The sequence below is a fragment of the Phascolarctos cinereus genome, unplaced genomic scaffold (assembly GCF_003287225.1).
Source record: "Phascolarctos cinereus isolate Bilbo 61053 unplaced genomic scaffold, phaCin_HiC Scaffold_5;HRSCAF=322, whole genome shotgun sequence".
In the NCBI taxonomy this organism is placed as follows: Eukaryota; Metazoa; Chordata; class Mammalia; order Diprotodontia; family Phascolarctidae; genus Phascolarctos; species Phascolarctos cinereus.
Window position 1 is genome coordinate 122,592,271 of NW_027555958.1, and position 15,938 is coordinate 122,608,208.

The 15,938-nt window shown below is 32.7% G+C and overlaps 1 protein-coding gene across 1 annotated transcript in view; it reads right to left on the minus strand.

The window, feature by feature from the left end:
* The window catches only part of EYA4 (EYA transcriptional coactivator and phosphatase 4), a 379,107-nt gene that overhangs the window by 67,063 nt on the left and 296,106 nt on the right, over nt 1-15,938 (minus strand). Inside the window, 6 exon segments of the mRNA XM_078155123.1 lie at nt 1,076-1,155; nt 2,575-2,718; nt 2,860-3,002; nt 5,296-5,362; nt 10,668-10,690; nt 10,692-10,758. Coding sequence (XP_078011249.1) covers nt 1,076-1,155; nt 2,575-2,718; nt 2,860-3,002; nt 5,296-5,362; nt 10,668-10,690; nt 10,692-10,758 — 524 coding nt within the window.

Sequence of the window (15,938 nt, forward strand, 5' to 3'; positions counted from 1 at the left end):
ATGTGTGTGTGTGTGTGTGTGTGTGTGTGTGTATATATATATATATATCTAGCATGTGGTAACATTATTTTTATTCAAAATCCAGTTTTCTGAAAGCTTCTATGACTGAAAACATATCTGGGAACAAGGAATCAAAGAAACAAACAAAAAAAATACCTTTACACAAACAAAATTGTTATCAATAATTCCCTACATTTACAAAGACCATTCCTCAGGTCCTCACAAAGAGGACTCTTTAGACTCTCATTTTGAGCCTGTCTACTCTTGATTTACCCAAATTATAAAAAAAAATATTTTTTTCTAAGTCCATGGCAGACACATAGCAACAAATTAGAATGAGTAGTGCTAAAAGCACACACTCACACTCTACTGAGAACTGAGAGTTAACAGCCTGCTAGTGTAAGAGGAGAACAATGGAAGAGAGTGCTGGTTTGAGAGCCAGAGGACCTTGGTCCAGGTCCTAACTTTTCCACTTCTTACTTGTATGGACTTAGTACTTAAACTCTCAGAATTCTATGTCCGTATTTATAAAATAAGGGGATTGACTAGAAGATGTTTAAGGTCCCTTGTAGACCTAAAATTATGGATAAAGGATGAAAATACTCTAATAAAAGAAGATAACAAGAATTTTTTAAAAAAAAACATAAAACTCTGGGGCTCTTTAATGTTGGGGCAAACTTGTCTTGCACATTAGGTTCTGAGGTATTACTATGTTATGGTCTAGCACAATTAATCATATTTATGGTGACCCTGGGATATCAAAAAAGCCTAGATTGTGATCAGTATTCAGTATTTATGATGTCAAGGAGCTATACAATGCATTTTGGAAAAAATTGAGTTAAAGGGAATAAAATAACAAAGTTTGGTGTCTTAATAGCAGAAACCCTTGGACACTGATGAAAAACTTTGTAACTGAGAACAAAATCATTCCTCAGGATTTCAAATAACAGAAATTTTATTGTACTGAAAACTCATTTGTAAGAAGGCACATCAAATACTAATATGCAATTATTTTGTAACCTGAAGAATTTTCATTAAACATGTAATAATGGTTAAGTTTTTTTAAAATTCATACCTGCTGTGAGCTACTGAAATTCGTTGAATTGGAAACAGAATTATTTGCATAAATAGTAGATGATGGTGCAAAACTAGAACCTAAGAATAAAGAATAGATTATGTTTTAAAATGATTACTTAGATTATACATTAAAATATTTCACTTAAAAAACTATACAAACTTTTGTTAAAAGTCAATGATTATTTATTATCTTCTATCAGATAATAAGAGGAAAAACACTCCCAACTTTGGTGTGTTATTTTCTACATGTAAATTTAAAGAAAATATTTTAAAATATGTTAGTGTGTATTCTGTACAGGTCTCATATTCATAAGCATGAGCATATGAGAATTCTACTGTGCTATCACCCAAAAAAGCCTCTAAGGCTTATAAGTTCATACTCTCTAAAACATTCTAAGCTCTGAGCTACTGACTCAAACTGAGATTGTTTATGACAAATTGTAAGAATTAAGTCACTATACAAAAATATATTTGTATGTCATTTCACTTTGACTACAAACATGAAACATGCCTGCTTTATTCAATTAGTTATTTCTGTGGTTCTTTTCTACCAGGAAGTATGGAAATAAAAATGGCAACACATTTAGAGTTGAGAAAGAGATAAAAAGAGAGAAAAAAAGAAAGGCAGAGAAAGAAAAAATGGAGGAGAGAGGAAGAGAGAGAAGAAGCAGAATGTTAAAATTCATTTTAGTAAATCAATCTAACTTTTTATAGCTTTATTAACTAATTTGTTGAATTGAGTATTGAATACAGAAATCATTCAAAACATTAGTAGCTCTATTTTCATGATTCAAAATTCAAAGCTAATATTGAAGAAAATAAAAATAAGTCCCTTTGTAACAATATTTCCATTCTACCACCAGTTTTTTTTTTACACAAGTACCATATAATAATCAGAATTACCCTTCCTTAAAACAAGAAAAAAAACCCCTCAGATTATGGACACCAAAATAAAAGTCAAATGATGTTTATAAAACAAGACAGAGTTGAATATTTGTGAAAAGAAAAAAATGGCAAATTCTACTTATCAGATATTAGATTATGGATAAAGTTATTTTACCAAGGAAAAATCACACACATACATCAATATTCACTGATTATTGTAAAAATTTGCTCAAAGTTGCTAATTCACTTTTAAAGCTAACAAAAGAGCATTTGGGACTTCCTAAATAATAAAAACATATTTCTGTTATGAATATTTTAGAGAGCCCCAAAGGAAACTCAAAGTATTAATTGAATGGATAATTTTGTCATCACTGGTTTGGAGAACATTTTGTCCGGACTTGGGCTCAGGGTGATGTCATGTACTTTAAACTTTATAATAGATTGGTTTTCATAAGGTATGTTTAAAACTTTTCCTCATATTTCTATCTGTTCCTTGTCTTATGTAATGAAGTTTTGCAAACACCATAGAAAATTTCCTTCTATTGTAGACTTTATTTCCAGTCTGCATCCTATGAAGTCATCTTCTACTGTGGTTAATGCACAGCTACTCACCTGGCATTTGATAAGAATAGGGTGTTTGGCCTGGCTGCGGGGTAGAAAACCCTGGGCTGTAACTGAGGCACCCCGTCTGTAGTGGTGACTGAGTCTGTGAAAGTCCACTTTCTGTCTTGATTCCTGGTAACATCACACCTAAATCTGGGTGAGCAATTAATATTCAAAGCGATTTAATAATTAACTTAGTGGAATCCTCAGTTGCAGATGGCACAAGAAAATAAAATTACCAACTAGTAGAGTCTCCCACTTATAATGAAAGAACAGAAATGAGATGCAAAATACCGTAAGTGGGTAAGCTGTAAGGTTGTCCTGTCTGTGAGTAGGCTGTGTACACTGCTGGCTGCTGCATTCCTGAATACTGAGTCTGTCCCGCATAGGCAGACATTGTTTGAGCTGCTGGTGTAGAAAGAATGTGTGGATAGGGCCTAAATATCAGAAAAATAGCATTACTGTGGCAACAAAGATTATACATTCATTAAGACAGCTTATCTTTTAAATAATAAAACCTTTGAAATTCCAAATGGGAATCTGCCTCTCTATCCATAATTTGGGCATCTAGGAGGTGCAGTGGATAGGGCACTGGCCTGGAGTTGGGAAGATCTGAGTTTAAATCTGGCCTCAGACACTTACTAGCTATATGATCCTGGGCAAGTCACTTAACACTGTTTGCCTCAGTTTCCTCATCTGTAAAATGAGCTGGGGAAGGAAATGTCAAACCACTACAGTATCTTTGCCAAGGAAACCCCCAATGGGGTCCGAAAGAGTCAGACACAACTGAAATGACTGAACAATAACAATACTCCACAATTTAATTATATATTTTGGGGTGCAGTGGATAGAGTACTGGACTAGGAGTCAGGCAAAGTGAATTTTAGCCCTGGCTCTTCCACAAATGATCAGTATGATCTTTGTCAAGTCCCTGATCCTCCTTAGGCTTTAGCTTACTCATTTGATAAATGGGGTGGTTGGACTTGATGATTTCTAAACTTCTTTCTAGTTTTAAGTTATATATATATATATATATATATATATATATATATATATATATATATATATATATATTATATATATATATATATATATATATATATATATATATATATATGTGTATATATATATATATATATATATATATATATATATATATACATATCTGTGTGTATGTATGTATAAAATTTACTTAGAATCTTAAAATACTTATTTCTATCTGGCTTAAGTTTCATGGTATATATTTGGAAAGTGCCACCAGGATTGGCCATGACTTAATAATTCTTCTTATTAAGCATGCGTGGTATATCATCTATGTGAAACAGAAAGTTTGTGAACAGGTTGAGTGATATGATCATGATCACACAGTATAATGATTAGATGATTCCCACTTTTAGGGTCATAACTTTGATTATGTTCACACACTAAAAGTTAACTGAAAAGTCTGAAGCAACAACACTGTAAATTTTAATGAATGTATTATTCACCCTACAATAAAAAAGTACATAATTTGATTTTGGCTTAGAATTATTTTATAAATTATAAAAAAGGTCATTAAAGTAAAAAAAATGATATTTCTGTAACTGCTTCAGTTTTGCTTAAAACAAAAAAGTAGGATTAATGTTTTACATCAAAACTTCCCATGGATAATATAAGTATAGTGTGTACATCTCTATATATGGAAATACATAAAATTTCATATTCTTAAAGTAAAAATAAGTAATATTAATCTTGCATTATGATAAATTATCTCAAATAAGGGCATGTCAAAAAGCCTTATGGAATTATATCACATGCCTATGTTTCCAGCTATGTGTAACTTAAAAGTCTGTTTCTCCTAACTTTTCCATTCCCTAGGTACACATGCAACTGAATAGTTGAAGTGTGAGACAAAAGAAAAGGGAAAGAATTGCATTACAATTTATTCTGTTCCCCCTTAAGTTAATGACTCTATTTGATTATGCAATCCTTCAAAGCTAAGAAAATGACAACTTTTATTTAGCTATATTATTACTTCCTTAGAAAACAGTCATATTGAATTTATACTAAGATATATATATATTATATATATGTATACACACACACATATATATATATACATATACATAAATAGTGTGTGTGTGTGTGTGTGTGTGTGTGTGTGTGTGCGCGTGTAAAATTCAAAACCTGGGAACACAGTTGTTTCCAGACAAATCTGTATTTGTCTTTTAAATAGTGTTAAAACTTGGTATACATGGAAATACATGAATAAGTTTGGCAAACCAATTATAGACCAGAAAAAATATATACAAACTGTCCTCAGACAATGAAGCATAACTAAAAATCTGACACAATGTTTCAACCTAATAATATTTTTAAAAGTCAAGCAATTCACCAGAATGTTCATGATTCGAACAGTAAAGTCTGAACTTGTAACTGTAGAGATGTTTGTGCTTAAACATTATATCTTTAAATTTAATTAAATATAGTATACCAATGTTGAATCTGTTTTGGTAAAAACCAGCATCATCTACCAGAATTTATTACATTTCTTAGGACAATATGAATATTAACATTTCCAAAACAAGTATACATATCTAAATTTGACAAGATAGAAGGGGATGAGCCTTCATCTTTAGTTAGCTTACCAAATAACCTGTCATTTGTAGCCTATAAATTGAGATTTTTGTAAAATCACAAAATAGTTTTGATTAATTTGCTTTGACACACCAGAAAAAAGTGATCACTTACTTGGAGGGATACAATTGTGGGGAATACTGATGTGTTGATCTGGGACTGTAGCCACTACTTGTTATTACTGCAAGACACAAACATATGTATATATGAAGTTGCAACATAACTATATCTCATTAAGATACATGATAACAATTTTAACAAAATAATAAGTATTAGTAGTTCAATTTACTTGAACAATATGTGGCATCCCAAGTGACAATACTCTTCAAAAATTTATTTTCACTTAGTGGTTTTTAATACCAGCACTGAATACATGCATTCTGACTCCCTAAGAAGCTTCTGTCCCAGGGGAAAAACATTTTCTGAAAACAGCATGGACTCATCGTTTGAAGTCACTATAGATTTCTGTGGCAGCAGTTTATTGAAGTTTCACAAATAGAAAGTGTTATAATACATCACAAATATTGATTTTGATATCAAATGAAGGATCAGTGAACAAAGTTTCATGTGTATATCTATTCCAAATCCAATTCTCTCCCCCAAATTGATGTTTACAAATGTTAAGTTTTAATGTTCAAATTTTGATTTAGTTACATTCAATTTTGCATTTTCATTTTAATCCATTATATTGGGAATTAATAATTTAGGATAGTAAAAAACATCCTTTAGCCAAAACCACACATGCAATAGTAATGGTAACATTTTAAAAAATAAAAGTACAAACTTTTAATAATATAGTAATAGCCACCTTTACCATGGTCTCTAACTATCAAAAGAAATACTCTTCCAAGAGGAGCTTGAAGTGTGATAGTCAGCTCTTATTTACATTTCATTCACAAATACTGCCCCAAACTGGACTAATTCAAATAGTTCGGAAGTTTCTTTTTCTTTCAGCCATCTGTCTTGACTAAGACAGATGTATTCCAAATATATGTACGCTAAAGTGTTGAACCAATCCCTTCAGAGCAAATCCATACTGGGCAAACATACAGAGTGTCTTTATTAGGCCATCTGCTGCTCATTCACTTTTCAAAAAGATTAAAGTAGTACACAGTGTAGCGCTGGAATTACTTTAGTCTAATCAATCATAGTTATACTTCAAAGTACTAAATCCTTTGTAAGTTGTTCGTAATAATACCAGAACCAAACCTTCAGAATTGTTTAAGTGACAAATAGGTTTAGGTTCCTAACTATTTTATGAAACATGATATATTTCTACTTCCAAATATCATTAAGGGACCTTGTGATCTATTGCTTTATAAGCATACAAAATTTAACAGATTTAAGGTATTTTTTTTAACCTGTATGCTCTGAATCTTTAAAGTACATTTTAAATAGCTGATAAAACAATGATGTAAAATCTACCCTTCCAAGAACTCTTTGACTCAGATTTGAAAAATAAATAAATGTTGATCAATAATATTTTGATTTAACGTTAATAGTTTTAGTGAAACAACAGTCATAAATGATATTTTATGCAATTCAATGTAAAAGAACCATTGCATTATTCAGGTTCTTCTTGATTTTTAAGCACTTAAAATGGCCACGGTTTATCAGTTCAGCTCATTAAGAACAAAAAGTTGTGTGTACCATAATGTGGGAACTTAGTAAATATTGCATAACAGTATGCCATGGAAAATTCAAGTCTAGCTTATTTGAGTCACATGAGAGAATTTTAACCCTCCTCTAATTACGTCTTTACCATTTTTTAACCAAAAATATGAACAGATGAAACATCATTATACCCACTTGCCTCAATGGCTAAACTTTGGCAAACTTGAAATTTATGTGTTTTAAAATCAGCTTTTCTTAGCTTTGGGAAATATGAGGTTTTACCACAAAGCTGTGGCAAAGGATGGATGGATAGACATTTAACAACAGCTAAATGAACTGCCTTTTTCCCCAAAGCAAGACATCAGTAATGTTTATATATGTTTATATATTCACATATATCACAGCAATCCTACATATTGAAATTAAAGACAATTTTGCTTTTCTTTCCTTTAGTTTGTGAAAATGCTCCCACAGGATTATCAAGCCTCAGATCAAACAATACTTTCTACAGGAGTTCTTTCCTGCCCCCACCATCTGCTAATACTTCACTTCTAAGATTATCTTCACCTACTCTGTAAGTATCTATATTATCAATTTATATCCATGTCCTCCCACATTAAAATTGTAAGCTGATTTTACTTCTCTTTCTTTTTCTTTCTCTCTTTCTCAATTTCTTTCTCTCTTTCTTTCTTTCCCCAGTGCTTAGTAATGTGCCTGGAGATATAGTAAATACTTAATAAATGTTTGTTGGTTAATTAATTGATAATCTAACTTAAAATATACAAAGCATCACCAATTTCTTTGTGATTTGAATTTTCTTCTTTTTTTATGTGAGGAAATTGGGATTGTGTCTTGCCCAATGTCACACAGCTAGTGAGTGTTATGTGTCCTGAGGACGGATTTGAACTCAAGTCCTCCTGACTCCAGGGCCAGTGCTCTATCCATTGCACCACTTAGCTGCTCCTGAATTTTCTTTTCTTTTGCCTCATTAAAAATGAGATGTTTACATGTTGAGTGTCATTAGGTGGTTAAAAATGATATATAATCTTTTAAAAAGGCAAACATTTTGTTCTGTTTCAACCAGATGTAAGGGTAATTAATATAAGGGCCTAAGATTAATGTGATCCTGGGTGCATGACTTTATTTATCAAATCAAGGTTCTACTTGGATAAGTTGTCAAAATTGAGTGTGTAGTTAGATAAGTGTACCAATGGAGAGCATCACTTTAAGAGAATGTCTTCATTTTACATTTGCCACTTATTGGCCCTGGGACACTGACCATTGACTGCATATTTCTTTCTTTCTTTCTTTCTTTCTTTCTTTCTTTCTTTCTTTCTTTCTTTCTTTCTTTCTTTCTTTCTTTCTTTCTTTCTTCTTTCTTTCTTTCCGTCTCTCTCTCTCTCTCTCTCTCTCTCTCTCTCTCTCTCTCTCTCTCTCTCTCTCTCTCTCTCTCTCTCTTTCTTTCTTTCTCTCTTTCTTTTTGACATAATGGAATTCCTCGCTATCAAATAAAGTGAGTAAATTTACCCCTTGACTAATATGTTCCGAAAATGAATTCAATAAATTCTCTGTAATATCTTCAGCTTTGGAGGCAGATGTCTTGCAAATTCAAAGCTAAATTTTAGCTCCATCATTTGAAAGGGTGTATGACCATCAAAAATTCACTAAACTTTTTTTGTGATTCTGTTTCTTCATAAGTAAAATGGAGATTATACTTATAATGCTTCAAGGAGCTGTCATGAGAAAAAATATTTCACGAATTGTAAAGTACAATGTAAATGAGTCATCATCATCATAAATAGCTAAATAACTTGTGATCTGATACCAAATTATATTGCTGAAGAATACTGAGAGTCAGTGTAGGTCAAATATATTTATCTATCAATTGTAACACAATTTTATATAGAATGATATAACAATGAAAGGACCAGGCTAAGGGATCACAAGACCTGATTCTGTCATTGAACTATCAATAAATTGATAATAAGCACTTGTTGAGCTACCAATACTTTGTTTACAGCTATTAACTTTAACCTGCTGAGCCCCTTGTTCTTCATTTGAAAAATAAGTGTGTTGGATTAGTTAATTTCCATAGAAAACATTCTGATAATTAATGTATTATCAGATTGTATTATTCTATATTCCCCTAACTGAATTAAGATGCTATTTAATTATATTGTTAATTCTAGAATTTTATCGTTCCTTTCCTTATTATTTGCATACATATTTGCTCTGCCTGGAGTTAATATTATTTATCATTTTCAAGTAGCATTTTCAAGAAAATGCTAGATTAGTTGCTTATTGGGCTGGTAGAAAATATCATGGCTTTGATATATGCATGATTTATACTATTTGCACGTAAGCTGTATCTTTGTGTTTTTACAAAATTTTAATTGATTTTCTGTCATCTATTTTCAATGCATTTTGGGGACATAGAATTTTCTTCTGCAATTTTAATGATAACAACAATAGCTAACATTTATATAATTCTTTACAATTTACAAAGTGCTTTATAAGTATTAGCTCATTTTGTCCTCACAACAGCCCTGGAAGGTAGGTGCTATTAATATCCCTATTTTACAGATGAAGAAATTGGGGCAAGTAACGATTAAATGATCTTGCCCCAATTCATATGGTTAGTAAATGTTGGAGGAAGGATTAATCTCAAATTTCGCTAAGTTCATGTCCAGTGTTCTGGGCAAGTTCACATTAGCTATGTAGAAGAATCTTCTGGTGAGAACACTGGGTCTGTCTAGAGTCAGGAGGCCCAGTTCTCATAGTGCCTCTGCCACTAATTAATATAAGTGTGTGTAGTGAGTTTCCATTTATTTTGATACTGAAATTTGATGAATAGCATTTATGTCTACTAGCTAGAAAAATATGTTACTAGGTCTTTTATTTGATGAATGTAGCTAAAATTTCATGACATAAAGTATAATCACATAAACACACACACACACACACACACACACACACACACCCCAAATATATTACTCTATAAAGATACAAGTTCGCACACATACAACACCTAGCCAAATCCTATTACTTTAAATATTTTATATGTTAAATATTCACCTTCTTAGGAAATGTAAAAATCCATTACTTCCAGAAAGAATTAATGAGCAGCAGGGTATTTTGACTTTATTTTGTAAAACTTTTGACTAAGTCAACTTATTTACTAACCTGCTGGGAGTTACATAGGAATTTACATTAAAAATGGGCTGATATTTACAGTTATACTATTGTTTCCCTTGATGCATTAATATTAAAGGTAGCACTATCCAATTTAATGTTCTAATGCAAACAACATGTGCTTTCCTGCAGTCCATTAACCTTTAATACTTTTCACTCAGCCGCTTACAAAGAAGAATTTAAAAAAAAATCTACAGAGGAAACAAGGTTACTTAGAAAGAATCAAATGTACAATTTTACATTCTGAGTCATGGATAGAAGGTGATATTTATATAATTTAACTATCAATGCTGGAAGGATAAAATTTATGGCTAGCACAACCCACTTATTAAATTAATAACATTTTGTGTACAATAATTACCGCCAAAGCCACTTATGATTATTTCACTGTCATGAATTTCAGTGTGAATTTTAAAAAGTTATCTAAAATATGCAAAATTATATTTTAATTAAAACCTTTTTGTAGAACCAGTTATAATTCTTAAAAAGAGATTTATGACTACTAGGTTTCTCTTTAAAAAGGGAAGTGTTTTTTTTTCTTTTTACTTTGTAAAAGTAACATTTATGATTCTAAGTATTTTAACAGCGGCAGCTACTGTTGAATTTACGGGGCTTATTCACAAGAAAGGATGATGAATATGCCAATGTGTACATAACAACACATAAGGTTAAGGCTTTACCTGACCCAGTAAAAGTGTCAAGCGCCATCTCCAGTTGTTGTGGTTGTTTCATTGTTGTTCATGGGCTCTGTTTTGACTGCAAGAAGAGACACTATGTAGAAGAATAAGCAGACATGAGTTTTACTTCTAAATTTTCACACACGATCTCATATCTCATCCCAGTTTGACAGTGAGATTTGCTGGCTAACATGTACATGCAAAGGGAAAAAAAGTAAGAATATGATGAAGTCTCATTAATTCATCTTCTAAAGCATGCATTTATATGTAGGATTTAATTCAAAACACTTAAGCTGAGCTAATTTCCTCAAGAACCTGGCTTTAAAAGATAGCTAATTTTAAGTAAAACAAAATTATACACAGTTTAATTCTTAGCTTAACCACTTACACACCGGTTTTGTAGTTAAGAGATTGAAGAAATATTTGGTCACTCCTCTCCATTCTTACTCATGATCAAAAGGTATTCTTTGCTCTTTCCAATAAGCCCATTAAAAAGCACAATAATAAAACAATAAAACAACAATAAAACAGTAATAAAACAAGACTATATAAAATTGTTGAACTAGGACTAATTGATGCATTAGGTAAGAAACTACATTTTATTCCCTGTTTCTAGCAGAGACTAAGCAGCCACATACTTTCATAACAAATTCCAAATAGTGATATTTAGACGTAATATACAACTGTGCATATCATGGTATATCATTTCTATACATGTATATGATTTGGAAACTTCTGTTGTATGGGTGTTAAGGCCTATCACAAATTACCAGCATTATCAGTTTTATTTATTGGAGAAGAATATTAAAATCAATGTATACTTTGCATTGAAGTATAAAGGTTCTGCCATATTCTTCACATTGTAGAAAAGATACTGGAAAATGTCAAGGTAGAAAGGATAGAAATGGAATTCTTTGTGAATTATTTCCCATTTAGTATCCCCTGAGATCACTGTGTCACAAACTGAATAATGTGGTGTAGCAGCAGCAATAAATTCTGGAAATGCAAAGCAAGAAATAGCTGAATATGATCAAGTATGTGGGAAAAAGCATGCCAGGTGTCATTGCTGACCACAGACTAAACATATATGCACAATGCTATTCTGTTAGAAAAGTAATCATAATGGGATGCACATAGCAACAATTAGGCAATCCTTTAAAAGAATCAGAACTAATCAGATCAATATTTGGGTAAGAAGAAAACTTGTAGAAGATTCTGACTCTGTGGTCTCTTCCTCTAATTGACTGATTTTTCCCAGAGTCTCCATAGGGAAAGTACTCAATCCAGTCATGCCTTCACTCCTCTCTGGACTCCACTTTTAGTTATCCAGACTTTCTCCAACATGCCAATGAGGATGTCTTCTTCCCTTCCCCCAATTTTTCAGTTTCTTTTTATATTTTGCCCTCCCTACTAGAATATAAACTCCTTAAGAGCAAGAACTTTCTTTTCTTTTTGAGGGCAGGGATACAATTTTCAGGGACAAATGAGATTTATATTTTTGAGGATAATGACTCTTTTTCATCTTCATTAAAGATTCAACGATGATGGAAACACAGAATGCATGATCAGAAAAACTTTCCTGATCACAAGAACTGTTACATATTAGAAAATATGGATGGATTGTTTTTTGATAACTTCATCTTGAGATGTTTAAGAAGGAGTCAGATTGATCAAATAACAGTTGATTTGTGATTCTTCCTGAATGCTGGGATTTCCAATTAACTAGCATTTTCAGCTGTATGGACTAACACTGTGGACGTGCACAGGTGGATACATACAGATAGAATGCTGTTTACTTTGAGGCAACACACTCTTCAACTTTTGATATTTGTGATTAGCAAAGCCTGGTCAAGAAATGTCACCCAGACATTTTTAACTTTGGCCCTCTTCGGATTTAGGCAAAGCTTTATGGCATATCTGTACAAGAGGGATAGCAATACTGGCCTTTTTCAAATGGGTATAAATGAGAATTAATGTTTGTCATTTTCTCAAGAAATAAAAAGCATCAGAAATAAGCTATTGGTAATGTATGTTCCACTTATGGCATGTGTGCTTATTTGAAAGTATGAGGAACAAAAACCACTTATGGCAATCAGCCTCATTCCTATATGCACACCTTATCCTTTACACTCTTATGGAGCTTAAAAAACACCAAGATCATATATTTGATTATGCTTCCTTTCTTAACTGTATATTACTCATACTAGTTACAAGGCACCTCCTCCAAATAATCAAGATTATATATGGTAAATTGTTTTTGGCCAAAGAAGATTCATTATTGCATGGAAGGAGTGGTGCCTGTGGACACAATCTTAAGCAGCAAAATGCCAAGATATATTCACTATAATGAAATGAATGTGTGTCTTTCAAAAGTATCAAAAAATTTTAAGCTGCAGCTAGTAGTTTGTTCTTTGAAACTTACCAGAATTATAGGACTAGACAGAGATCATCTAATTCTACCTCCTTTTTTAATGCATGGAAACTTGAAATCTAGTCCAAAGCTATCCCAGATATTATGGTCTATAATGACTTCTGACATATCAGGAGAATTGTCAAAGTTAAATTGTATTTTAAAAACAGTGGAATAACTATCCTAAAGAGATTAATTTAATGGTGAGGGTGGGGAAGAAACTCTCTCTTTGTATGTATATATGAATGTTTTATGTTTGTGTATATATGTGTTTGCAAATATATGTGTATCGATATATACATATATGTATATATATAATATATATATGTGTGTGTTTGCATATATGTGTACATATCTATCATGTAGATATAGATATTGGGGGTGGGGATGAGGTACATGTGTTGTCTATTTATTCTGTCTGTATGTGTCCATCTGTGCACGTCCACAGTGTTAGTCCGCACAGCTGAAAATGCTAGTTAATTGGAAGTCCCAGCATTCAGGTAGAATCACAAATAAGCTGTTACTTGATCAATCTGACTTCTTAAACATTTCAAGATGAAGTTATCAAAAAACAATCTATCCATATTTTCTAATATGTAACAGTTTTTGTGATCAGGAAAGTTTTTCTGATCATGCATTCTGTGTTTCCATCATTGTTGAATCTTTAATTCCCCATGTGGTAGAGGTGAGCGATCCTGCTTCTGGAAAAGTTCTGATGATGTAAAATAGAAATGTCTCAGAGAGACTGTGGAGTGGTAGACATTCTGTAACTGATTTTGGTCTGCTAATTACATAGTTAAGAGAAATCTTTATTTTTAATTGGCTGCATAGCAACAATTGTTAGTGTATTCTAAAAGGGTTGGGTCAGCCTCTGCCTAGTCTCTTTCTCTCAATCTCTTGGCTACTGTGGGACTGGTTGGACTCCTTCACTGGAAGCATCTTGTGAGGCACAATGCTTTAAATGTAGAGGACTTTGGAGGCTGAAATTTATCCTCTTAAATGGGATTTGGCTCTTGGCCCATGAGTTTCTTCTTTCCCATTTTAGTAAAAGGATTGAAGCTTCCAATCTTGTGAGTTTTCAATTATCAAGAACAAGTGTCTATATGTCCCGGCATCCTAGCATCCTAACTTTGTAGCCAGCTCAACAGCAATCCTCAGACAAGCATGACTGACTTTCAGGAATGACCTTTGGGAGCTAACATAGTAGTAGCTGAGATGAAGACTCATCTAACAGCAATTCTACTTTTGTACATTACTTTGGTGGACCAATTCTATGTAGGAACTGAGCTAAGTTTGAGCTTACTCTTCCCAAAGACCAAGATGGTATAAGTGAAAATGTGACCCCAAGGTGTTGGGAGGAAACATTGATACCTCAATTATTGTTCTATCTTTGAAGTAAATATCCCTTTGTAAAAGTTAATATTAAGTTGTTAAATGGAACTGTGATGCCATTCACTGGCAATTAGCAATGAGAGAAATAAGGATGGTGGGGACTCCAGTTAATAATATTAGAGAGGAGATGCTCCTACTTGGAACCTCTCAAGGAACACCTGGACACTAAGGGGAAGATGTATCCTAGATGGTCCTAAGACACTGGGCCAGAGACACTTACTACTTATATACATACATATATGTGCATGTATGTATATATAATTGAATAATCAGTCCCTCAGTCAGCACCAACTATATGTCAGACTCTACACTTCCCTCTTCTCAAGGAGCTTGTATTCTAATGGGGGACAGAGTATACAAAAAAAAAACCCCCAACAAAACTATATGTCTATAAGATAAATATTGTGTAAATATAAGGTAATCTTAGAATAAACTCACTTGGGAAGGGGGAGGAAGGAATACAAGTTTTCCTGAAGAAGAGGACCTGGGCTGCATCTTGAAGGAAGCCAAGGAAGCCAGGAGTTGGAAATGAAACAGGGGGTGAGGAGGGGGGACACTCCAGGTGTAAGGATCAGAAAGCGAAAAGCTGAAGTGTTCTGTGTGGGGAACACCAATTATGCCAAAGTACCTAGATCATAGAGTGTATGGTGGCTAGTAGAGGATTGTAATATTCCAGGTATGAGGTGAAGAGGGACTATACAACGGGAGCAGCTGTGCCAATGGAGAGAAAGGGGCATGTAAGAGAAATGCTACGGAAGTAGAAATGACAAGATTTGACAGCAAATTGAATATATTGGGGGAGGGTCAATAAGTAATTAAAGATGATAACAAGATTTTACTTATCAGTGACTAGAAGGATGGTAGTGGCCTTAACAGTAATAGGAAAGTTGGAGAAAGGAATGTTTGCAGGGCAAGATAATGGGCTCTCTTTTGAACATATTTAATTTCAAATGCCAGATAGGCATCCAGATTGATATGTCCAAAACACAGTTGGTGGTATGGGACTGAAATTCAACAGAGTGATTAGGGCTGAAATAAAGATCTGGGTACTATCTGCAAAAGATAATGGAAAATAATTTGTTTTGCAAAGAGAATGGGAAAAGACAATGATTAAATTGTACTTTCCTTCATTAGCTGGATTATTTGTTAGTCAGTAGAATACAAGTTAGTTTTATATTTATGGGATTAATAGCTGATACAAAATAATCATAATTGTTTTTCAGTAACTATAAACATACAGAGCAACAAAATAAATTAGGGAAAATAGAAATTTTTTCCGAACAACTCATTTTTACTAAAATAACTCAAAATTATATTTATAGATTTTCTTTCATTCAATTTTTATCTGCAAATTTTATGAATATGTATACTTTCCCTGATTTTTTCTCTGAAGCTTGATAAGTACTCCAATTCTGTAATCAAATCAGCTGTGTCATTGTTTATGGAAAGGGTATGTCAATCTATTGTGCTAT